A 24,905-nucleotide genomic window follows, 5' to 3' on the forward strand; every position below is an offset into this window, starting at 1 on the left:
AAGCAGCGCAGCATCTCGTTCCGCTTTCTCAGGGAACAAGGTTACAGTCAAGTAACCGGAAACGTATTGTGACACTTTGCTGAATATAAGTATTAATTTCTTTCTTTCTTTTTTTAAATCATACATACTTCCAACTTTTGAATGGAAGTGTATCATGGTTCCCACAAAAATATGAAGCAGCAAAAGTGTTTTTTCAACATTAATAATGAGAAATGTTTCTTGAGCACCAAATCAGTATATTAGAATGATTTCTGAAGGATCATGTGACACTGAATATTTTAAAATATATCGAAATAGAAAATAGTTATTTTAAATTGCAATAATTTCTCACAATATTATTATAGTGAGACTAGTCTTAGACAAGCAATTATTCTTTAAAACAAATTCTTGGATTGATATTTTGTTAGTATGGTACAATGACATTCATACATTTTTAAATGTCTATTAAATTTCCTTAACCTTAAAAAAGAGAGAGATAGAAAAGCAATTAACTTAAGTTAGTTAACATTTGAACAGCAGTAAGCAGTGTTGTATTCCAAACAGTCTCTAAGATCACTTTAAGACAACTGTACAGTAGTCTTAACTTTAGTGGACCACATGCAGACCTCACATGTAAACACTGTGACAGTACCTGTGAATGCCTGAGCACTCAATACAGAGCGTGATGCCAAGGTTGATGCTAGCCCAGCGAGGATCACTCTGGCTACAGTCACAGCAGAACTCATTCCCAGTGATGGCCAGCACCCTCTGTAGAGCACTCTCGCCTTTAACTGGCTTCAGCAACTCACAGCCTGAGTCTAGACTGCCCATAGATGCTGATGACTGCCTGTCCAGGCTCTACAGTATGTGAAATATATTCATTTTAGATACATAATAGTGGTCTAGTAGTAGTGGTCTGATATAGGTTATTCAATAGCAGATACAATCTTATAATCTTGTTGAAAGGATTCTGATTTCCTGACAGACATGGCAAGGTTAACTTTCAATTAACTTTCTATACACTCTTTCATATTACCCTGTTTAAAAAAAAAAAAACCCAGCCTAAGATGGTTTGCTGGTCAGGCTTGTCTTTTGGTTGGTTTTAGAGGGGATTTGGTTATTTATTCGCTGGTTACCTATTTGCTGGAGAAACCAGCTGATGACCCAGTTAAACACTACCTTGGCCAGGTTGAAAGAGAAGTTAGACTGAGGAACAACTTAGTCAGGAGTGAAAATCTTTTGAGATAAACTGTGCTCTGTACCATAAAATAACCGTGTTGGGTATGCATTACATAAGGGATAATGTAAAGTCAGTTGTTTATTAGCATATTATTAAAAGGCTCTCTGCAATACTTGATTCTGACTGTCAATCACAGTATTTGGTGATCCACATTTCCTAACATTCAATGTTATCCATGATAGCCTTTTGTATTTTTTTAAATGTGTAATAAGTAAAATAATGTACAGGTCATTCTTGCAAAATAAACTGAAGCCCCTGTCAGGGTTTATTTTTTTGCGGTAATGAAAGGCTGACCATCAATTTTCTGTTACATAAACTGATACAGGGTGATCAGGACCCTAAAGAATCTGCATTCCAAGTTACAGTGTTTCTAAATACTAGTACATATTTCACTACAGTGTAACATGCCCTCCTCTATTTAAGTTCTCTCTTACCCTTGAATCTCTTACTGGTTTGCTGTTCCTCCAACCAATGTTTTCATTTTTTGCTTTAAAGGGGTCATACAGTATGATGATATTTTAAAAGTTCATTAGATCCCTAGTGGGAGATCGTAACGGTATTGTTTGTAGCCCATTTGTCTTCAGGTGTAAAGTTCAGTCTCTGTGTTAAGATTATTTGAAGGCTGATATGATAATATTGCTGCTGAAGAACTATGCTACACTACTGCCTTCATTAAATTCTTCAGCCCACAATAACTCTGGTCTAGCTTTCTTATTTTATGTATTAGAAAAATCTAATCTAATCTACACTTTATATTTGGTGTCCTTACATGTAGCTATAATGAACTTAAATAAAAAATAAAATAAAAAAATAAGAACAATGTACTTATTGTGTTCATATTGCATTGCAAAACACTTTTGCTGATATTGAGTTGGGATATGGGTAAGGTTAGGGACAGGTTTAGTGGTATGGTTAGGTTTAAGGGTGGGTTAAAGGGGTCATGAACTGGATTGTTTTATTATTTTATAATGTTGCCTGGGGTGCCCTTATAATGTTAGTATGATTTTTACATAAAAAATTGTCATAATTTATAAATAAAAGCCATTTTTCCAAGCCTGATTTCTGCCTCAGATTTGAACGCTCCGTTTTAAGGGGCGTGTCTGCTGTGAGACTGCAGTGTAAACGCCCACTGCTGTGATTGGCTGACATGCTTGCAATGAAATAGCTAGTATTATAGGAACTCTCTCGAAAACTTTTACTACGTTTTTACTATTACAGCTATCGAGATTAACAAATCGTGAAAAGTATCGTTTAAAGCATTATATTTAAATCTATTCCATCACATGAAAGGTTGCAGCATGATGAGCACTGACTGAGCAGATGACAGACAGTCTGTTGATCGCGTGAATAAAGATCTTATCATTGCAACGCAATTTTTGCACTCTCACAAATGCTTACTCCAAATCACAATGCAAACACGATGTGAGTACACAGTAAGAGCTTCGTTGTGTAGTGTAACAGTGTCATTATTTCATCACGAGTTTGGCAAGTGTCCAGATAAGCTCTCGCGGCTCGCGCTGTGCTGTTTGATTGACAGCTTCCGAATGGAAAGGGATCGTTCTTTGATCGCTTTCTGTATATAATTTAATAACAGTTTAAAAAAAGATTATTTTCATAATACTACGAGAAATTATGTGAAGTTGATCGTTTAGTCGCTGATGCATAAACAGTATTGAACGATTTTAAGAGAAATATCTGAACTTGAATAATTACACCGAAATCACTGATCGCAGATCAGGCATTAGAATACACATGGTTACTTACATGTTGCTGGCAGATCCGTGTCGGGAAATTGTGATTGACTGATTTAATAAAGTTTAACCATGCTGGAATCCGAAGGAAGCTTATGCAGACTGTCTTCTTCCACAAACAGGCACTGCACAATATTTAGTAAACATCATGTTTATTGCTTGGAAGTAGCTCGATCCGGTAGCAATTATCATGTCGTCCTATGTTATTTAGCATGTTTGGGCGAATCGGTGGGCGGGGCTAAACAGGCCGTGTTGAAGTAGGCGTTGATCTTCTTTTGTGGAGGCGTGTTTTATCCTCTTTGACGTCATTGTTCCCCACTTTGAAAAACGAGTCGTTTGCTGAGCCTGATGTCTATAAAAGCTTTTATTGGACTAACAAGGTAGTTTTCAGTTCTGAAACTTACAGGATATTATTATAGTATGATGATCTCTTATATGTCAAAAGCTCAAGGAAACTTTGATTTCTCAGTTCATCACCCCTTTAAGGTATAAGGGAAGAGTCAAAAGTGTAATTATAGCTGTAATTACATGCAGGCATTTTTTTATAAGTACAATGTAAAAACAAGTATGTACACAATAAGTGCATTGCATCAAATGATTAATTTAAATGTTAGTACATAGTAGTTAAAGACACTTAGGGCCAGATTTATGCGCCATCACAAACCCTATTTTGGCATTAAAAAACTACTTCCAGGATTTACTAAAGACGAGCAGTGAAAAATTAGTGCAGAAAAGGCATGGACAAGGTTATTTTTGCGGCTGACCTTATTGGATATGCATTTGTAGGAGTTTCCCTTTCAGATGCAAAATTTATGGGAGGAGAATATTTAAATGAATTATGCAAGGTGATTTACTATGGTTTGAAATTGTGTATAGTGCATAACAGTTACTATAAAAATGTATTGTAGGTATGGAAGTGTCATATCTTGAGTTTTGATAATTGGGATAGGGTCAATGGGCTTTGGGTCATTTGGCTAGTTTTGTTTAGGAGACCTGGCAACCCTGGTAGGTGTTACCGGTGTTTCTGGTAACACAGTGTTCCACAGTGTTTGGCCATACACTGAGTGTAATAAATGTACTTGCTCACCATGGCATCTCACTGTTATTTTGATATTTTATACAAATAAAAACTATTTAGTTCAGGTGAACAACAGATGCTAAAATTATAAACATCTGCAGACACATTCATCAACATCAGTTTTGGTAAACGGAAGCTCAAGCATGTTTGCTTGATGTGAGAACCAATGAGGTTTATTCTTGTGTGTTACGCAGCATGTTTGAGCTTCCTCAAGAACCAATGAGGTTCATTCTTGTGTTACGCAGGTTTGGTTGAACTTCTGTTTATGTTCGCTGATCATTGTTTATATGTGAATAAAAAGCCTAAATTTAATCTATTCATCATATAAAGTGATCATATCTCCATAAAATTTGGACTAAACCGCTCAATTCACAAGGATTAGTTTTACAATCTCTTTAAGAACTTTTTGAAGTGTCAAAGTGGTGGTTGCATAGCTGTCAATGGATGGACAAAAAATTCTCAGATTTCATTAAAAATATCTTCATTTGTGTTCCGAAGTCTAAAAAGGTTTGGGAGGACTTGAGGGTGAGTAATTGATGACAGAATTTTAATTTTTGGGTGAACTATCCCTTTAACTCAATGTAACTGTCACAGAGTCAGTCACATCCCCAAGCACCAGAATTCCCATTTCGAAGTAATATAGTGAGTGAGTGAGCGGTTACCGTGAGGAAACTTTCAGTGGCCCTGGAGGTCCATCCATCTGTAGTGAGAGCTACGTGGGCTGTGTCGGACAGTTCTTTGTCAATTTCTCCTCGTGTCTCGTCATCATAGGCGTAATTTGCGAGTGGGACATTTCCCCACCATTTTTTGCCAGGGTCGATATTTACCCCACCACTTTCGAAACATCTCGCGGCACGGATGTAGGCTACCAATACAAATAAATAAAGCATCTCCAGTTAACTAGCAAAGTATTCTTTTCATTCGTTTGTTAAATAAGAAGCAATCTAGCGCTGAAATGTGGTTGTTGTTTTTTAAATCAAGTGATCAAAGTGCTCGTTGCCGCTGCGATCAGTGGCGCTGATACAGTGTTCTCTTCTGGCTCGCACACACGCCGCACAGTCTACACTGGGACGCGCGCTTCAATCCGTTGTGGAGACTCTCTATTCTTTCCGATGAAATCATAACAAAATTCACACAAATCTGTCCCTGCTTGATATACAACCACTGATAAACATAATCGGTTTTGATGAAAAAGAAAAAAATATATACGAGTGCGGATTAGAACTCAGAACCTCTGACACGCTTGGCAAAAGTTATTCCACTGGACCATTGAAGTAGCCTACATACGTGAAACAGTCGATCTATGTATTTATTCACATGAAAAAACAGCATATAGTGGAGTAGATCTCATTAAATGTCTAAGTAAACCCAGTGCACTATTTAAATCGATTGCTGGACATCGTAATGTTATTCTGCATACATCTGATTTATGATTTAGCATTGTATTAGCACGGGCACGAGGCTACATTGCGCATGCGTTGAACCGTGCGAACCGTGCGACGCACACACGCACCGAACCGAGACAAGCGAACCGAACGGTTCGGATGTTTTTTCATGTACCGTGCCACCCCTACTAGCTACTGAAGGATTCCAAATTTAAGAATCTATTTCAAATATGCTTCCTTACATAACATCACGGTAAAGAATATTGTATTTAGCGTTTAAGGGTAAGATAATGATTCTGCTCAGCAAAGTTGCCATTCCTGTTTTTCTCCTTATTGTCTTTAATGGCTCTTGGAGTCCCAGTTTCACTCAGACTGATGGGATTAGCACACGAATGATTCGTCTATGCAATTTGCAATGCAATAGACTGTTATGCTGATTGAATTAGGATTGGCCAGACGTTCAGTCTAGGGTGTTTTACCTAAACCTGTATACTTAATTTGCATGCTTTGTTCAACCTCAATGTAAATCCCTCCCCCTAAATGTCTATAAATTTGCAAGGCAACTGTCTTGAGTTAGTCTTGATGATGATGATGAACTACAGGCTACTTGGAATAATAAATCTCTTCTGCTTATAAGATCCATCTCAAGTCTCAAGTCTTTTTGCTTCGATGAAGGAATAATAAGTTTCCAACAATTTGCTGCCGCGACCCGGATGGAGAAAAAGGAAACTCAAAGAACTTTGAGCTCAAAGATCTGAATCTTGAAACTTCAAGCTCAACAAAGAATGAAGATTGCCAGACTGAATCTTTCCAGCTTCCTCCAGTTTGAAAACTTCAAGCTCAAACAAAGATCTGCTTTCCAGACTGCATCTTTTGGAATCCAGAGCGAAACTTCCAGCTGAACAAAGATTTCCAGACTGAATCTTCCTTTACAACCAAGGGTTGGTGAATTTCACTCCATTCAAAGAACTGTTGCAAACCAGTACAAATTTGTTTTTTCCTCTGCGCCGTTCAGAGAAGTTAACAAACAGGGTTTGGTTAACTAAGTTATCCTCTAAAAATTGTCTTTTAGAGATGAAATTTATCCTCTGTTTTCAGGCAGGGAAGTTTAGCGTAAAGCGCTAGTACTTTGTGTTATCCTTTGCTCTGGGCAAGGAAGGTTAACAATAGTTGATCTGTGTTAACAAGTGTTCCCTCTATTGTAGACAGTAGAGAGAAGTTTTTAGTGTTTGTTTGTGTGGTAACAAAGCAACTCACAAAATGGTTAGAAGGAATACTAGGCTGATTCCCACGACAGAGAAGGGTGGATTAGCTAGCCCGTTATGGACAGACAATGAGTTTAAGTCTGTTAAGAGAGCACATGGACTCAATCGTGACTGAGGAAGTCAGATTGAATTTGACAAAGAAATTTGGCATTGATGCAGACAAAGTATGGTCTATTGAAGATTGTAAAAAGGTGCTTGGAGCAAGCATCCGCAAAAACAATGTGAAGGGCATTATTTGTTGTCACAGAGAATGTTTTAGCAAAAGCTACAGAACAGTCTAAGCGCAATTCAGAGCTAGAGAAACAGATCAAAGAGCTCCGTACTAGATTATCTTCTGTGACTAAGAAAGTAAACCGCAACAAAGATGCAGAAAAAAACTGATGTGGAAGAAGTTAGTCAGCCTGATAACAATTATCCTGACTTAAAAGCTTTCTTTGAAACAGATGTAGCCATCCAATTAGTAACTGATGAGCCTGTAGATTCAGTGCAGGTTTGTGGGGCTAGGAGAAGATCTCAGGGAACTGAAAGTGTTACTCCCAACTCTTCTGTTGTCCAAATGCAAACTGTTGCCAAAACATCGTTAGGTCCTAAAGATGTAGAGAGACTATCCCAAAGCTTACCCTCCGCACGCACACATTTTTCTGAATTTAGAAGAGCATTGATCAGTAAAATGCGTCTTTACGACATGTCGTTGCCAGAAGTCACACAGCTGATGTCACAAATTCTAACTGAATCTGAATTCAACAATTTTGAGTCTGCTGTTACTTCCGAACTACAAAATGGCAGTAAAGGCGATTTGAGAGAAGGTGTTTTGAAAATCCTAAAGAATATCTTAGGACCCAAAATCAATTGGTCGAAAATTACCAAATGTGTACAGAAGAAGGGTGAAACTGTTTGTGAGTACACAGAACGATTCTGTCAGTCAGCTGCAGTGTACAGTGGAATTGCAGACACTCCAGAGAAGGTGTTAGGTGATAATGGCCCTTTGGTTCGCACATGGTTTCATTGTCTTTTGCCAGAACACAGAAAGGCGTTGCCTTACTTAAACATCACATGGTGTACGAGAACCCTGCAAGACAACTTGGACAGTTTAGTTACTTGGGAAAGAGACTCTGATGTCAAGGCAAGAGTAAAAATTGCAGCAGCATCCTTTAAGGGCAACACAGAGAATGAACAGAAACGCAAACGTCCTAAGAGAGAGGGCAGCTGTAATTACTGTGGTAAACCAGGCCATTCAATGAATGAGTGTAGGAAAAGCAAAAAGAATTTTAAAGAAGTTAACAAGGTTACTCAGCTTCTGCTCAGCCTGCTTGCTATTCTGAAGCAGCTTCGTTAAACTCGTGGGGCAACTTGATACGGTGTTAACCATTTTGGGCTGTGATTGCTTAATCTCCCCAGTAACTTACAACAAAGATGAAAGACTTATTGACTGTCACAGCCTTTCTTTGGGAGACATTAAGTAAGACTCACAGCCTTAAATGTTATACCACAGAATATTCCAGTCAGACACCTCTGTTATGATGCTTATTAGGACTGATGTTTCACTGGAGAATGGAAATGTGCCAATTTTCTCACACACTGTACAGTTGTTTACCCCTTCTACAGGGACAGGATAGGACACACGGACAAGTGAGGTGCCCTGGGAAGAACTGAACGCAACAGGCGTTCGGGGGTGAACCCAGGGTGAAGACACTACCTCATAGGCTTTTCCCCATTTAGTCCATCCTTACCTCACTGGTCCATAGGTGTCAAATCAATTAAGAAATAGGGAAAGAATGAAACAACAACAGCAGACTCTGAAAACGCTACAACCCTAGTGTTTAAACAAATACTGCTACAACCCTAGTGTTTGGACAAATACTGCTCTATCGTCTTTTGTTTTCTTTCTTCCTCTGTGCAGATACCACTTGATGGCTGTCCCGATATCCATATGCAAAGACCTCCTCACCTGCATATGAAGCCACAACCTCAAGAAAACAACTAGACCCACTGCCGAGCCAACCAACACAGAAGAAAAATACACAACGCAGAGACTTACATACGAAACCTTCAGTCATCCATCGACATGATCAAGACTACAAGCCTGCACCATTACATGAGTGCTGCACCGGGTTAATGTCGGTTTAACCAACAAGCAATCTTGATCTTTCAACAAAATTACACACCCGATGACTGAAGATAATTCTTCATGGTTCAGAAACTTGTTCACGAGAAAATGAGTTCCAACCATAAAAGAAAAAATACACAACGCAGAGACTTCACGGACCCTAATTGCATGTTTGTTTCTGTCAGCATGCAATTACAGATGAACAACACAGATCATGCTATGTGCCTGTAACTTACACAAGTTACAAGAATTAACTTTTGAGTGTCTAAATTTGTATTTTGTGAGAGTTTTTAAGAACTCTCAAACGGAGGACTGAAGGATTCCAAATTTAAGAATCTATTTCAAATATGCTTCCTTACATAACATCACGGTAAAGAATATTGTATTTAGCGTTTAAGGGTAAGATAATGATTCTGCTCAGCAAAGTTGCCATTCCTGTTTTTCTCCTTATTGTCTTTAATGGCTCTTGGAGTCCCAGTTTCACTCAGACTGATGGGATTAGCACACGAATGATTCGTCTATGCAATTTGCAATGCAATAGACTGTTATGCTGATTGAATTAGGATTGGCCAGACGTTCAGTCTAGGGTGTTTTACCTAAACCTGTATACTTAATTTGCACGCTTTGTTCAACCTCAATGTAAATCCCTTCCCCTAAATGTCTATAAATTTGCAAGGCAACTGTCTTGAGTTAGTCTTGATGATGATGATGAACTACAGACTACTTGGAAGAATAAATCTCTTCTGCTTATAAGATCCATCTCAAGTCTCCTGGTTTTTGCTTCGATGAAGGAATAATACGTTTCCAACACTACCATCAGAATTTGGAACGAAACCGCTTAGATCACAGCCAACTGTCAAGGTCTCAATTCTGACATCCGTCAACAGATGGCGATCTATGATGATGTCATAGGTCAGCCATAGTTTTATTCAGCATTCCATCCAAATCTCCCGATGTCTCAGCCCGCTCTGCATCCTCCATCCTCCTCATCATCTTTCGCACCCCCAACACCTGAACCCATGCTGATTGACACCTTCAACTGGTCAAATACAGAGCATCAACGAATAGTCTTTAATCGACTTTGTTTGTACTGTTGGGCAGAAGGACATCCCATGCCAGTGTGTCCAGTTAGTCCACCATGCTCAGCGGTGAGTACTATCCAACTACCTCCTATTACACCCTTGACAAGAACTGATGTCAATGTAATGACTCCCTGTCATTCTGTTGCAGTGAAAGCTCTCATTGACTTGGGATCGGCAGGCAACCTTCTCTGCAAGCTCCACCTACAGAAAATAACCTGCTCAGAAGCTCTAAACATCCACTCAATCCAGGGGAAAACCTCTGGGCTGTGGTTACATTCGACACTGCACCCCCACTTTGATGCTCCGCATCGGATGCCTCCATCAGGAACAGATTTCATTCATGATGGTGGAGGGTACCACTGCTGACGTCACCAGCCCATGGATGTTACAACACTATCCTACCATCTGCTGGAAGAATGATGATTCAACAGTGGAGTGATTTCTGTATCAAGACTGTCAAGAAACTGTCCATCAAACCATCCATCAACAGTAAAGCATCATCTTCTGAAACCATTGTAAACAACTCCACCACCATTGAGAGTCCAGAAACTTCAAATTAAGAGGAAACCCCCCTTGAGTGCTGGGTGTTCCAGGATGTTTTCAGCAAGCATCTTATCATTTTATGTTGCTAGGCAACCACCGAAACAGCTGTCCAGTCAGTCAAGTAAATGTCAAATCAGCCTTTTATTAACTTAATTATTTTCTGTTAACATTGTGGTAGTTGGTTTGTGAAGTCGTTAAGCTCCTGGTAACCCGTGAGAGCACCACAAGTTTATCCTCCATCATCGCACTCTCCGGGCGTTCAAAGCAAAGGCCTGCCTCTCCATTCATTCGATTGGACAGTGGAAACAAATTGAAAAAAGGCGCTTCTCACTGAAGCGTTAGGTGTGATCGGGGCATGGGGTGATGGGGTGATCTAAGTCTGTCTTTGGGGTACCACCCTCAGTCCAATGGCCAGACTGAGCGGAAGATCCAGGGGATATCTGCGGTCATATTCCCACAATCGCCAAGACAGCTGGAGCCGCTATCTCCCTTGGGCCGAGTATGCTCAGAACTCTCTGTGTCAAGCCACCACTGAATTAATCCCTTTTAAGTGCATACTCGGTTACCAACAGACACAGTTTCCCTGGTCAGGTGAGCCTTTCGACATTCCAGCTGTCAACCATTGGTTCCAGGAGAGCGAGAGGGTCTGGGACTCACATCCATCTGCAGAGGGCAGTTTGGAAACATAGGAGCCAGTCTGACGCAAGAAGAGCTGCGACACCCCAATACCATCCGGGACAGAAGGTCTGGCTCTCCATCAGGGACATCCGTCTTCGACTGCCCATCGCAAGTGCCCGCTACGTCAGTCCATTGTCCATCCAGAGGCAGATCAACTAAGTCACCTACCATCTGAACCTTCCACCTCACTACCACCTTCATTCCATGTATCACTACTCAAACCTTTCACTAATCCTCTGGTTCCTTCTTCCCCAGGGTCTGGTGCTGATGACATACCTCTTCATCCTCCAGTGGATGCAGATGAGGAACACATCTATAAAGTCAGCAGTATCCTGGACTCCCGACGATGGGGCGGCCGCCTGGAATACCTCGATTGGGAGGGTCACACCCCAAGGAAAGATCTTGGGTCGCTCGTGACGACATTCTGGACCTATTTCTGTTGACTGAGTTCCATACCAACCATCCCAATCGTCCAGCACCAAGAGGTAGAGGCGTACCCGTCATCTTCCACTGCGGTCATTGGAAGCGGAGTGAGGTGTACACAGGCTTTATGGGAGTTCTTAATGACTCTGAATGAATGAATAATGGTTAATATTCCAGGGATTGGGAACGAGTGGGTGGAGCTGAGGAATCTGGAGCAGGTACAGAGGATGAGTTTGTGACAGTAATATTGAGTTAATACATATAAAAGCACAAACCAAAACATTCTCACCTGTGTTTCTTCAGGAATTTAAATCTCGGCGGTTTTTACAACCAAAGGCTTGTGCAATGTTTTGGCATCTTGGAAAACTCATCGATTTTTATTGTGAGTGACGACAGCATCTCAAATGTTTAACGTTCCAAATTTCGTTAATTTTACTCATTATTTTCGTCAACAACATTTTTTCACAGACGAAAACGAGACGATAACTAAATAAAACTATACATAAATAAAACTAGACGAAAATGGTTTGGTAGGGACAATTTGGGACGAGATCCAGTCAGAGCTGATGTCCCGAGTTTGTGGTAGATGATGCGCACATTTGAATAACGTGATGATCTACCTGCCGGGACATGAGTTGACATGTGCGTGACAGTGACTTAATATTAATCAAACAACAAAAGAAAAAGAGAAAAGAATTCAGTGCTCTTTAATAAGAATTAATTATATTTAATTTATACAAATAAATATGTGAAGAGAGATGCAAAAGCCTCTTAGTGCCATCTGAAATTTTCCTCTAGAATGATTTTTGAATGAATTTTTATCAAGCTTGTATATTTAAGTTCAGTAATTTCACTTAAATGACAATTCATAGGTATTTTTCATTACCTTTTAAGTGAAATTACTGAACTTAAATATACAAGCTTCATAAAAATGATCATTCTAGAAGAAAATTTCAGATGGCACTTAGAGGCTTTTGCATCTGAACTCTTCATGTCTGCTTGAAAGAATAAAGAAAGATGTATGCAAATTGTTATAAAGAATGCATATATCATTCACTTAAAGGAAGCCTGTGATCTTCTTTTGGAGAAGTGGTTTTATTTAATTTTAAGATAATATTTTTATGTCACAGCAGTTAAATCTGTCTGTATTGCATGTTCAAACTTTAAAATCATTCATATTAACAGGTTAGTAGATGTTTTCTCTGGGAGTATATAATGGGTTTGGAAATTTTAGAGAAATTCAAAATTAATGCATTACAATTTAACTAAACCCATTAGATTTTAAAATCTTTTTTTTAATCTTTTCTTTTTCAACAATTCAGATGACTAAAAGTCCTGGATCATAATATTTTGTTGATTCTGAAATAACATTCCTGTCCCAAAATTTAGTCCTTACCCTATTCCTACCCCTAAACCTAACCCTACCCATAACTTTTCCCTAAAATCAGAGGGAAATGAGAGGTGAATAACACTGATGTTGAAGCACCTCATCCTGGGTCTAAGCCTAAACTTGACATAAACTGTAAATGTGTCCCTCAAATCTGATTGGTTGATTGGAAAGTTGTTCCAGGATCAACAAAGATGTTGATCCAGGAACATGTGGTACTTGGTGAAATCACGTTCACCCACTGGAGTTGACGGGTCGGAGCGGTCAAATGTGGCATCTACGTATACATCTCTATAACCCGCCCTGTCTCTTCCAATGATGAAGTTCCACTTACGTGTTCTGTTCCGTACATACTGTACTAACCCACAAAAACATTTCTACTCATGAAAGGTGAAGCTAATAAACATATGATTACGACAGCATATGATTTGTTTGTGATTTTCATAAGATTTGGACCATTTTTTTTTGGAATAAAGGATGTTTACATGAGAAATGCTAAGCTAAATGAAAGGGATTAGCTTTTTCTAAACTGCTACAAACAACATATGTCTGCTTCATTATATGACCAAAATGACCACATTAGATTGCAGTCGGAAGTTATTACAACACTAGATGGTGGTTTACATTGAACTTTGTGTAAAAGCATAGTATTAATCTCATAAATTAACACGTGTAGCTTGATCTTTATACAATATATATAATTCACCTTTTACCCAGATACGATTATATTTCATGATACATGTTGTCAAAGAATTCATGTAAGGTTGTAAGAAAATGTTTTGTTTTCTTTTCTTTTGTAAATGAGTATAATGTAATTTGGGATCAAAGGGATGTGGATGGGTATGCCAAAGTAATGCCACAACTTATTTGACAACAATTGTAATTTTTTTCCCCCAACAAAATCAGTCAATATTTCTAGCTTGCTGAATCCAAGACCAGTGATCAAGACTACTGATTTGAACTCCAAAAATCCACATATTACAAAGTTCATTTTTGTAATCTACATGTGACATCAACATTGCAGCAAGCTAGAAGCAAGTAGGGGTTGAGCTTATTGTATTGAACATTGTAACAAGCTATTTTATGGATGGTAACTAATATTATTACTGAAATCTTATTAGTAATTAGTTACTACAACATTAGTTTTAGTACTGCATTAGTATCAACATTAGTACTGCAAAAAGTAATATTATTACACGTGTTATAAGTGATGCATTACTGTCCAACACTGTCTGGGAATTACCTATTGCTATATCAGTATATCATGCTATATCAGTAGATTTTTTGTTGCTTTAACTTTTAATTAAACTCTGTTGCATCTCAACATTTCCAAAGTGCATCTTTACTTTTGGGTTAACCACGTTCCAGTGGCTTGAAGAGTCTGACTCTCACACCATTGACCTGAATTTGAGTCCCAGCTCTGACAAGTACTAGATTAATGTGTGTTGAGTTGACTCACAATAGTCGTTTCTTCTCCATTCTCTCTGAAGGCCGTAGCAATGCTGTTCTGCACAGCTTTGATCCATGCCTGCCGCAGTTTCTCAGAGTCTGCCTGCATCATCCAGCTCCTGATACGTAACAGGTCATACAAGTCAAACTTTGAATACAAAAAAGACTCATACTGCTACCCAGAGAAGACAGACTCAAACATACTTGGATGGGGACACCACTTCGAAACAGAACCGTCTTTCCACATCCTCACAGTGTTTAACAGTGCAGAGTCTCAGATCTTCTACCACTACAGTGGGGTTATCCTGAAACATTTCAGCACATAACTGTAGAAAACCACTGTAGTTACAGTGCAACAACTTTATTTAAGTCTTTACAACAGACTTACCCTGAATCTCTTTTGATAAACCAGCTGACTGTTTTGAATAGAAAACCATCGTCTATTAGGGGAAGAAAATAACTGGATTCAGCCACAGATTAAAGGTTTTATGAGAGAGTATTTGTGGACAGTAGAAAGTAAAAAGTGTTCAAGATGATTTTGGAGATCCAGGATGTGTGGCAAATGATTTCAAACTAAAGAAGTATGCAAATATGCTACCTGTCAATAAGCCAAGAAACAAGATGAGGGCAAATAAAAAATACTAAAAAAATACTAAAAAATAATATCTTTAAAAAAGTTGCAGATGAGAAAAATTTATTCTGAAATGAAATGTCAGCTTACTACCAACACAAACAGTTCACTACCACAATGAGCAGCCACACCTGTTCCAGGTTTTGAAGGCATTGCTTGCTCTTTTGAAGAGGTATCCCTCCATAGCTATTCCATTATCAGTGTCTACATTATATTCCAGTTTTGTGTCTTCAGTGGAGAAATCCTTGAACAACCACATAGAAAAGTAACAGTCAGTAATATTATATGCAGTGATTGGTTCATTATAGTTGCTCAAAATTTCAGGGAAAAGTTACTGCATAAAAAAAAAAAAAAAAAAAATAAAAAAAAAAAACCAAATGAGAACATATTTGTGTCATATTTTACACTAAAATTAAAATTAAAAAATAGATAAAGAAAAATATTTTAGGACCATTAAGATTTGTGATTCTTAATATATTTTATCCATCCAAGGATAAAAGAAATAAATAAAAGAAATCAGTATAAAAGCAATACAAAAAAATACATTCATGATGTATAAATACTTTTGAAATATTAAAAAATATTAATAAATATTTTCACAATGTAAAATTTCTGAATAGTCCTAAAAAGGCTTAAATTTCTTTATGCAAAATAGAATTTCTTAGTATCTTGGGTGAAATATACTTCATGATATCCAATGCTATTTGTTAAAATTGCCTACAACACTTTAAGAGAGAGAAGTTTTACCTGCAAAGCAGCCTGATTGGTGTAGAAATAAAACAGTTAGATTTTTGTAGAGGAAGATACAGAAGAAGTTTCTTAAAGTATGTGTTTTCAATGGAATTAAAAATTAGTTTCTGCTCATATTTTACCATCTGTTGGATAGTTGAGTGTTTTTGCTCCATGTCTCTTTTTTCCTTTGCTGAATCCACCACCAGCTGATCCAACTGACAAACCAAACACCCAACAAAATGAGCTTCACATTTGAACACACATGAAATGCATGTGTACATTTTTAGTTCATGCCTTTGTACCTGACCACTGAGCTGCTTCATTAATGGTTGAAGCTGGCTAAAGAAATCATATCCTTGATGGAAAAATGTGAGGTTGGCATTCATATAGGACAGCATCTACAAAGACAGATTATAAAGAATATATTTATATTTATATTTATATTTATATATTTATATATTTTAATCTGTAATTAAATTTTCCTCTGTAAATAATGCAGCTTAAGTTAACTTTAATTTGTAGTTCTTCTAAATCTTACAGATTTGAGGATTTCCAATCTTCTTTTGGACTGAAGGACATTTATCTGAAAAAAGAAGCAAAACAGGTATAAACAACAAATGGAAAGATGGTCAGAACACTTGTCGAATTGACAAAGCCTTGTCTGATTTAAGCCTTTCTTCTTCGGTTGTCCATCGAAATCTGATGATGACGTCCACACCTTTAACGATGAGATCTTTGATGGCTGAACAGTCCTATCCTGGACCCACAAGCTCTATTGCAGGTGGGGCATATGTATGTGATGGTGTTGGTGGTGGTAACAGTGGCAGCTATAGCTGTATTTCTCCTGGCTCACTTCTGCTGTCTTCTGGTTGTCCTCTTCATCTCTAGCGTACAAGCCCCATCTCTACACAGCTGTCGCCAGATGGTATGGTCAGCAGCAACATCTTCCAGATCCTCAGGTCTGATCTTACACTTCCTCAAGGCGTTCTTCATCTGATCCTTATAGCGCTTCTTCGGCCCCCCCAGCTGAGTGTCGACCATGATGTAACTGGCCATATAGTACACTGCGGGGCAGCCGACATGGGGGCATCCTTATCACATGCCCCAACCACTGTAATTGGCGCTGGGTAATCATGGCCTCAATACTTCTGCAGTTGGTCTTTTTAAGTATTTTAATGTGAGGCACACTATTACGCCAGGTGATTCCCAGAATGCGGGGAAGGCAGCTTATGTGGAAGTGCTCTAAGGACTTGATGTGACGGCTGTAGGTTACCCACGCTTTACAGCTATAGAAGAGGGTAGTGACACAGACCGCTTGGTATATGGCAACCTTTGTGGAGGGATGAAGGTTCTTATTAAGAAAGACTCTACACCAAAGTCTCCCAAAGGCAGCTGATGCCTGTTTAATTCGGCTCATTGTAGATGCTGCTATCCTCTGAGAGAAAACTCCCCAAATATTTGAAAGATGGCACTACTGACAACTGTTCATCTCCAACAGTGAAGGCAGGTAATGTGGGTGGGACATTGGTACTCCATTGGCAGACCACTTCTGTCTTGGTGGTGTTGACAGTCCTATGTACGCCCTCACTGCCACAGCAAGGACAGTTTGAAGATCCTCTGGAGAATGAGACACAAAAGCAGTTGTCTGCATACTACAGCTCCAGGACCTGCTCCAGATTTTTGTGGTTGTGTGTAGCATCCTAATATTAAAAAAGTCACCATCTAATCTGAAGTCCACTGCCACACCACTGCTGTTTTCAATCTCGTTGTGGAGAAGCTTGGTGACACACAGGAGGAAGATGTTAAAGAGCACTGGCGGTAGCACACACCCCTGCCTAGCTGGGCGGTATGGCGGTATATATCGTTACCGCGGTAGAAAATGTCAACCGTAATAGATTTTTTCATTCCGTGTATACCGCAACATGTAAATAAGTGGGCGTGGTTAACTCACATGCAGCGTGCGATAGACCGAGATACTGAGATTTGTCAAAGAAACATGGAGAAATCAGATCAAGAGGATCCACAAAGGAATTACGTTTTCTAAAGGGTTGTTGTTAACGTGATATTTTCGGGGGGAAAGTACAGCAGTCTAGAGCAGTGCAGCACCCGTAGGCTACAGTTTAGAGGAGTGCACGATCGCAACGGGGAAAACATGAAGCTTATTTGACAACAACAGTTCATATATCAATATCGTAACAAATAGAAATAACCTTAAATAATGTATAGTTGTCTGCATCTTCTGTCTCTTATGTATAGTTACTTTTTAAACACGAAACTCGCATTCAGTATGACACGCGAGCGAAGCAATGTGTAGTATTTACGCTACTACACGCGAGCAAATGTTTAATCCTGTATCTGAGGCAAAAAAAAAAAATACTAAATATGCATCGCGAGTTATATATTTCTAACTTCCAACAATTGGCCACTGAAACAGCGGATAAAACCTTCCTTTGATTCAATGCGTAATTACAACTTGTCACTCAAATTAACCGATCGCATTTTACTGATGCAAAAGACGCGCGCGTGCACGCACTGAGAGGGAATGTGGTGTGTCAGTGTTCACGGGCTATGTAAAATAAAGGCGCAGTTACAAGGTGTGTATAATTTACTAATCTTAGACACAAACAGTAGCTGCTGTTCGGTTTTCATACTGCTGTTCTCCTAGTCACTTATGAACTTGATGAACTTGACACTTCTGAACATCTCTTGATTAAAGCTTTAGGTGACGGGTTGCCAGATATCACAAAAAGAGCAAAACAAGCCCTTTAAAAGCAGACATGGCAAAAATGTACCGGGAAAACATTTAAACATAACTAGTAGACTCACTATCTACTAATATCGTACCAAATTAAAAGGAAGTAACTAATTTATTATGAATATAATAGGCTAGTTCAATATAAAATATTCAGATAACTGATTGAAGTAAAACAATATCATGAGATGGAAAAATTATTCAGCAACACTTTATTTAAAGTTAAATTGCACCTATGAGTTGTATTTAATATCAGTTGGGGGCAGTTCATCTAAAAGTTGATGAGAGTGTTTTGTTTACTATATTTAGCTATTAAAAATAGTTTACCAAATAAATAATTTACCAAATAAAAGAAAAAGAAAATTCAAACAAAGTGAAGTACTTTTCATTTCTAAAGTATTTGGGTTTATTTATTATACAAAGCCCTTTTTGTCGATTTTTCGAGAATAACTACAGATATAAATAACTATATCGTGAAATATATCGTTACCGTGAAATAAAATTAGTCATACCGTGAAATGGAATTTTGGTCATACCGCCCACCCCTACCCCTGCCTCACCCCTGTGTGTACAAGGAAGGGCTCGGACTGTTGTCCGCCTATGGTCATCCGAGCAGTGATCCCATCATGGAATTGGTGGAGGATGTTAACAAACTTATTGGGACAGCCAAACCTCAGCAGGACATCCCATAAGAGTTCTCTTTGAGTCAAGTCAAGTCATCTTCATTTATATAGCGCTTTTAACAACGTAGATTGTTTCAAAGCAGCTTCACAGAGATAAGCGTATAATTTAAGGTAACAGAGATTGTTTTGGCTTTATAGCAGAGTTAAGTTATTTTCCATCTAAAGTTAGTTTTGATTGATTTGCTTCCGTCGCAACGATCATTTGTTATTAAATTAGGGGCCGCTAAGACGACACCATTCCCTCTACACAGACTTTAAACGCGAACCTGTGAGAAACGCTGATGGCGTTCACATGCGCATTTAGAGTGGGTTCTATAGTTATGTGCGTTTGAAAATACGCAGGTTTGGAATTCCCTACAAGCCAAGCCTAAACAAAGTACTGGTCTTTCCTTATAAATTTTGATAAAGAATTTTATTTTATTTTGTTGCTTTGGGGTAGGAACGCGAAACGAATTTCCCGACAACGCCTTATCTGTAGAGTGGTAGAGGGATCCTCCATAGGGAGAGACTAGTTGGCACTTCAGCACTGCGTTGTCATCGGTCCAGGCGAAGGTCCTTCGTCAGATCTGGATACGGCCTGGATCCGGCAGGCTGCAGGAAAACCTCGGGATAAATACAGACACTAAAATTAGCGTAGATGCCATTCTTCTCATGATGTAACGAGTACATCAGGATTTTTGGGAAGTGTTCCCGGTTCCGGCTGACCTAATCTATGCAGCCTAACATTAAATTATAGAAGTCTATAATGTATTATGTGAAAGCTAGGTCAAAGAGATGTGTCTTTAATCTGGCTTTGAACTGACAGAGTGTGTCTGCTTCCCGGACAATGGTAGGAAGACTGTTCCAGAGTTTTGGTGCTAAATAGGAGAAGGATCTACCGCCAGCAGTCGATTTTGATATTCTAGGTATTATCAACTGGCCGGAATTTTGAGATCGCAATAGACGTGACGGACTATAATGCGTTAAGAGCTCGCTCAAGTACTGCGGAGCTAAACCATTTAGTGCTTTGTAAGTAATCAGCAATATTTTAAAATTTATGCGATGTTTAATAGGGAGCCAATGCAGTTTTGATACTCTTTGCACAGTATCAAATGCTTTTGAGAGATCAACAAAGGCCATACATGTCCTGATGTTGCTCCCGGCACTTTTCCTGAAGCTGCCGGGCTGTGAAGATCATGTCGATCGTGCTCCTGTTCTTTCTAAACCCACACTGTGATTCTGGCAGCATTGACTCAGTGATGTTGTTAATAAGTCTCTGAAGCAGCACCTTGGCCATGACCTTACCACCAACAGAAAGGAGTGATATGACCCTAATATTGCTGCAGACAGCCTTGTCACCCTTGTTCTTATAGATGACTACTGAAGGGTTACAAATTTTAAATCTATTTCAAATATGCTTCCATACATAACATCACGGTAAAGCATATTGTATTTAGTAATGGCTCTTGGAGCTCTTATGCGTTTGAATGGTTATGCTGATTGGATTGAGACTGGTAACAGACCCTCAGTCTGGGGCGGGTTCCTTAACCTGTATACTCATTTACATGCTTTGTTAAACCTCAATGTAAATCCCTCCCCCTAAATGTCTATACATTTGCAAGGCAACTGTCTTGAGTTAGACTTGGAAGAACACTACAGACGACACACAGCGAAGATCCCAATAAATCACTTCTGCTTATCCCAACGTCTCCTGGTCTTGCATCGATGAAAGAAAACTTTCCAACACTACAATGTTTGCATCTCTCCATTGCTGTGGGATGTTCTCATCAGTCCAACCCTTGGTGATGTACTGGTAGAGGGTGCGCATACATATGTACCCTCCCTCCTTCAGTAGCTCAGCAGGGATGTTATCAGCGCCAGGGGACTTGTTGTTCTTAAGGGAACGGACAGATGATAAAACCTCCTGGAAGGTTGGTGCCAGACTGAGATGATGGATGTTCAGGCAATTCATCCAGGATGGTGGGGTCTGCATCAGAGTTGATAAAGCAGGCTGTCAAAATGGTCAGCCCACCTCAATGGGATACTATTCTGGTTCTTCAGAAGTGTTTGCAGCTGTTTTCAGCGAAGTGACGCAGCGATTTGTTGGACCGTAGATGGTTTTGACAGCATTATAAAAATGATGCATGTCATTTTTATCGGCAAAGGATTGGATTTCATGTGCCTTTTCAGTCCACCACTCATTCTGTATGGCCCGTATTTCCTTTTTCCTATTTCCTTTTTCCTATTTCCTTTCCTCCGAGCTGCCTGCCAATGCTGTCTAGTCTTAATGGATGAAGGGCTGTCTAAAGTTGCCCGGTGTGCTTTTCCCATATCCTTAAGCAGGTTGTGGATGGTGGCTGAGTTATCGTCAAACCAGTCTTGGTGGTTCTTGCTCTTATAGCCGATGGATTTGGCTGCTGCATCATAGAGGATACAGCGCTAATATAGTTCCACTGTCGTTCCATGGTGTTTTCTGAGTTCAGACAAGTTTCCGACTAAGAAACATCAAAACTCACTTTTTGTTTCCATGTTTCCCAAGCGGTTACAATTTAGCCTCTTTTTGTTGGGCCTTTGCATCTGAAAAGGGGAACACACTTTCATATTGAGCTTGGCCACAATCATATGATGGTCGGTCCAGCACTCTGCACCTCTCATGGCACTAGTGATGAGAACATCCTTGATGTCACTACACCTCATAATGATGAAATCAATCATGTGCCAATGTTTAGAGGGAGGGTGCATCCACACAGCCTTTCACTAATGCCAACAGGTGTTTCTGTGAGACTTAGTAGAAGGGTGTTCTTGATGGCTACACCTACTCCATAAAGATGTTTTCCAACTGGGGGAAAACCTTTCCAGAAGAAGGTATAGCCCGCCCCTTCCTCTGTTAGAGAGCCTTCTTCCAGAAGCCTGGTCTCACTCAGGGCAGTGATGTCGATGTTGTAGCGGCTCAGCTCAGCAGAGATCAGGGCTGTTCTCCTGTGAGGTCTGTCAGAGATGCCATGCGAGTCCAGGAGAGTCCTTACATTCCATGTTGCCAGTTTTATATTGTATTATTTCTTATTTTCCTTATTTCGACCGCAGTAGTGGAATAACCCGATAGGCGCGGTAACCTATCCAGGTAAATGGTTGAATGGGCAATTTTCAGGCCATCTTTTCTAGGCCCTTCCCCAATTGGGGTGAGCAGTGCGGTCCCTAAATGGGGCTGCTCAGTCGCACAGGGGTCTGCCGAAACAGCTGCCACTCAGTCCCAGTTGATAGCAAACAAATACCCTGTGCCACTGCCGTGCAGGATTCTGACTAGGAGCTCCCAGTCCCAGAATGTACCTGCTCCCGTTGCCAGACGCCCCATCACTGTAGGGTCCAGGTATTGTCAACGTGGTCAGAGGTGGAGACCTGCACAAGGAAGGTTTTAAAGTGCCAAAGGGGGTGCGCCATCCCCAGTAGCATCTTCACAATGTTGAGGTAAATCCCGATGGCAAGGGTGGTCCCAGGACAACCGGTCCCCCATATTGGCTGCAGGAGGCTGCCGGGTCCTTCGTCTGTTAAGGCCCACCTTTTACGCACCTCCAGTGCATTGCTTTTCTGTCAGGGTGTGCTCCCTTAGCCTTGTCTCAACAGACTAACCACAAGGCAGTGGGCTATTTGCCCATAGCTGGGACAGTGGCTGACGGGCGTGTCCACGCAGTGGTGGGACTGTGCACGTCTCTGGGGCCCACTGCTGCTCCGAGATCCCCTGTAGTTTAGCCTGGGACAGTATGATACCCAGTTTCCATGTGTGGCCCCGAGGAGGCACTATAGGAGTCTTGGTGGTGGAGAGGCTCTGTACTGGCAGGAGGAGGCTTACGCACTCAGCTCCTCTTTTCACCCTCTGTCAAGAAGGCTAGTCAGCGGCAACAGCTGAAAGCAGACAGTAACAAGCAGAGAGCACAGCGCGGCATGCAGCATGCACTAATTACCAGCACCACTACACTACTGCACTAGACGCTTTACACACACCCTTTATTGTACACTCACACATTAAGCCTATAGTTATATAATATACAGCATAAAATTATAGATAGACAGTCAGACAGACAGATTGATAGATACTATAGATACTACAACCTAAACGGACTGACTAGGAAATGTTTAATAATAAAAGAAAGGGCGCTTAACAAACCTGTAGCACATAGTCAAGGGCGATGTGACGGAAGCACTTGCGTGTTGTGGTCAGGATGTTGGTGGCCTCTTCTACCTCGTGCTGTTTGTTACGAGGCACCTGGGCATTTTTCACCAGGGTCACCTCCTTCTCTTCACTCACCTTATCAAACTGCTTCTTAGCATCTTTAAACTTCTTCAAGTCTCTGCAAATCAAAGTTTTAAGAGGAGAAAGGGTCCCAAAAACAACCCTCTCAGCAGTGTTGAAAAAATGTATAAAGCATTTAAAACTTAAATACTTACTCCTTCACAAAAGCCTGAAGCTGAGACTTGATGGATCTCTGGGCTTGATCAAATAATATCTAAAAGGAAAGGTAATAAAAAAAAAACACTAATATACAATCAATTTTAAAGGTGGGTTTTATTTTAGAAAACTAACTGATGCCATTTGAGAAATATAGAATGTGTATTGTTTCATATTGCTGAACCCAATAATTTAACCTAATAATTAGAACGGAATACATTAACACATATGGGGCCCTATCTTGCACCCAGCGCAATTGACTTTGTACACCGACGCATGTATCATTCCTATTTTGCACCTGACGCACAGAGGACTTTTCCCTCCACAGACGCACGTCGGTTAACTAAGAAATACACTTGCGCTCCCGGGGGCGGTTCAGCGCAAAGAGGAGGCGTGTTCCGGCGCAAACGTTCCCTCATGCTATTTTGCAGGTTTAGAAAACAATTGCGCCACTAACCGAAAAAAAATAGTTTAAAGTCAGTGGCGCGTTGCGCATGTTATTCATATGCTATTTTAAGGGCGCATGCTTGGCCATAATCAATGTAGAGTGTGCACAACGCACATACACTTTGATTCTCTCATCTACACACAGACGCAGCAGTTTTCATTTTTGCAAATCATACATTATTACGATAGATAGATAGATAGATAGATAGATAGATAGATAGATTGACAGTTTATTATAAAAACATACATCAAGCTTACACATTTACCCAAATTATCATGCGCCTGTTTAACCGAAGTTAATTTGGGTGTGTTTCTCCATCCACCATGTCCCTGACGAGAACGTCGGTCTCCTCGGCTGTGAACCGCTCCTCGCGTGCGCCTGGCAAATCCGCCGTTATAATAGGAATCCGCTATGGAACAAGCGCGCCTGCTCTTAAAGGGAATGTGAGATGTCGCTCTGATTGGTTTATTTCACGTTACGCCCAAACCACACCTGTTGCTATTATACCGGCGGCATAAATGACTCTTGCGCCTGACGCAAATCTAAAATGGGTTGGTCTGAAGTAGCTTCATTACTCATAGGTGTGGTTTGGGCGTAACGTGAAATAAACCAATCAGAGCATCATCTCACATTCCCTTTAAGAGCAGACGTGCTTTTTCCATAGCGGATTGCTATTGTAACGGCGGATTTGCCAGGCGCGCACCAGGAGCGGTTCACAACCAAGGAGAGCAACGCTCTCGTCACGGCCGTAAAAGAGAGAAGTTACATTGAAATGGAGAAACCCACCCAAATTAACTTCGGTTAAACAGGCGTATGATAATTTGGGTAAATGTGTAATCTAGATGTATGCTTTTATAATAAATTGTCTG

The 24,905-nt window shown here is 40.0% G+C and overlaps 1 protein-coding gene across 1 annotated transcript in view; it reads right to left on the reverse strand.

The window, feature by feature from the left end:
• The window catches only part of acap2a (ArfGAP with coiled-coil, ankyrin repeat and PH domains 2a), a 220,598-nt gene that overhangs the window by 81,962 nt on the left and 113,731 nt on the right, over nt 1-24,905 (reverse strand). The window contains exons 5-15 of the mRNA XM_079875651.1: nt 23,588-23,646; nt 23,307-23,490; nt 16,269-16,313; nt 16,033-16,128; nt 15,871-15,945; nt 15,746-15,757; nt 15,130-15,242; nt 14,756-14,807; nt 14,572-14,672; nt 14,378-14,486; nt 632-837 (exon numbers count right to left, since the gene is read on the reverse strand). Of these exons, the coding sequence (XP_079731777.1) occupies nt 632-837; nt 14,378-14,486; nt 14,572-14,672; nt 14,756-14,807; nt 15,130-15,242; nt 15,746-15,757; nt 15,871-15,945; nt 16,033-16,128; nt 16,269-16,313; nt 23,307-23,490; nt 23,588-23,646 (1,052 nt within the window). The remainder of the gene's footprint in view (nt 1-631; nt 838-14,377; nt 14,487-14,571; nt 14,673-14,755; nt 14,808-15,129; nt 15,243-15,745; nt 15,758-15,870; nt 15,946-16,032; nt 16,129-16,268; nt 16,314-23,306; nt 23,491-23,587; nt 23,647-24,905) is intronic.

This window comes from Squalius cephalus (genome assembly GCF_949319135.1).
Source record: "Squalius cephalus genome assembly, chromosome: 7".
In the NCBI taxonomy this organism is placed as follows: domain Eukaryota; kingdom Metazoa; phylum Chordata; class Actinopteri; order Cypriniformes; family Leuciscidae; genus Squalius; species Squalius cephalus.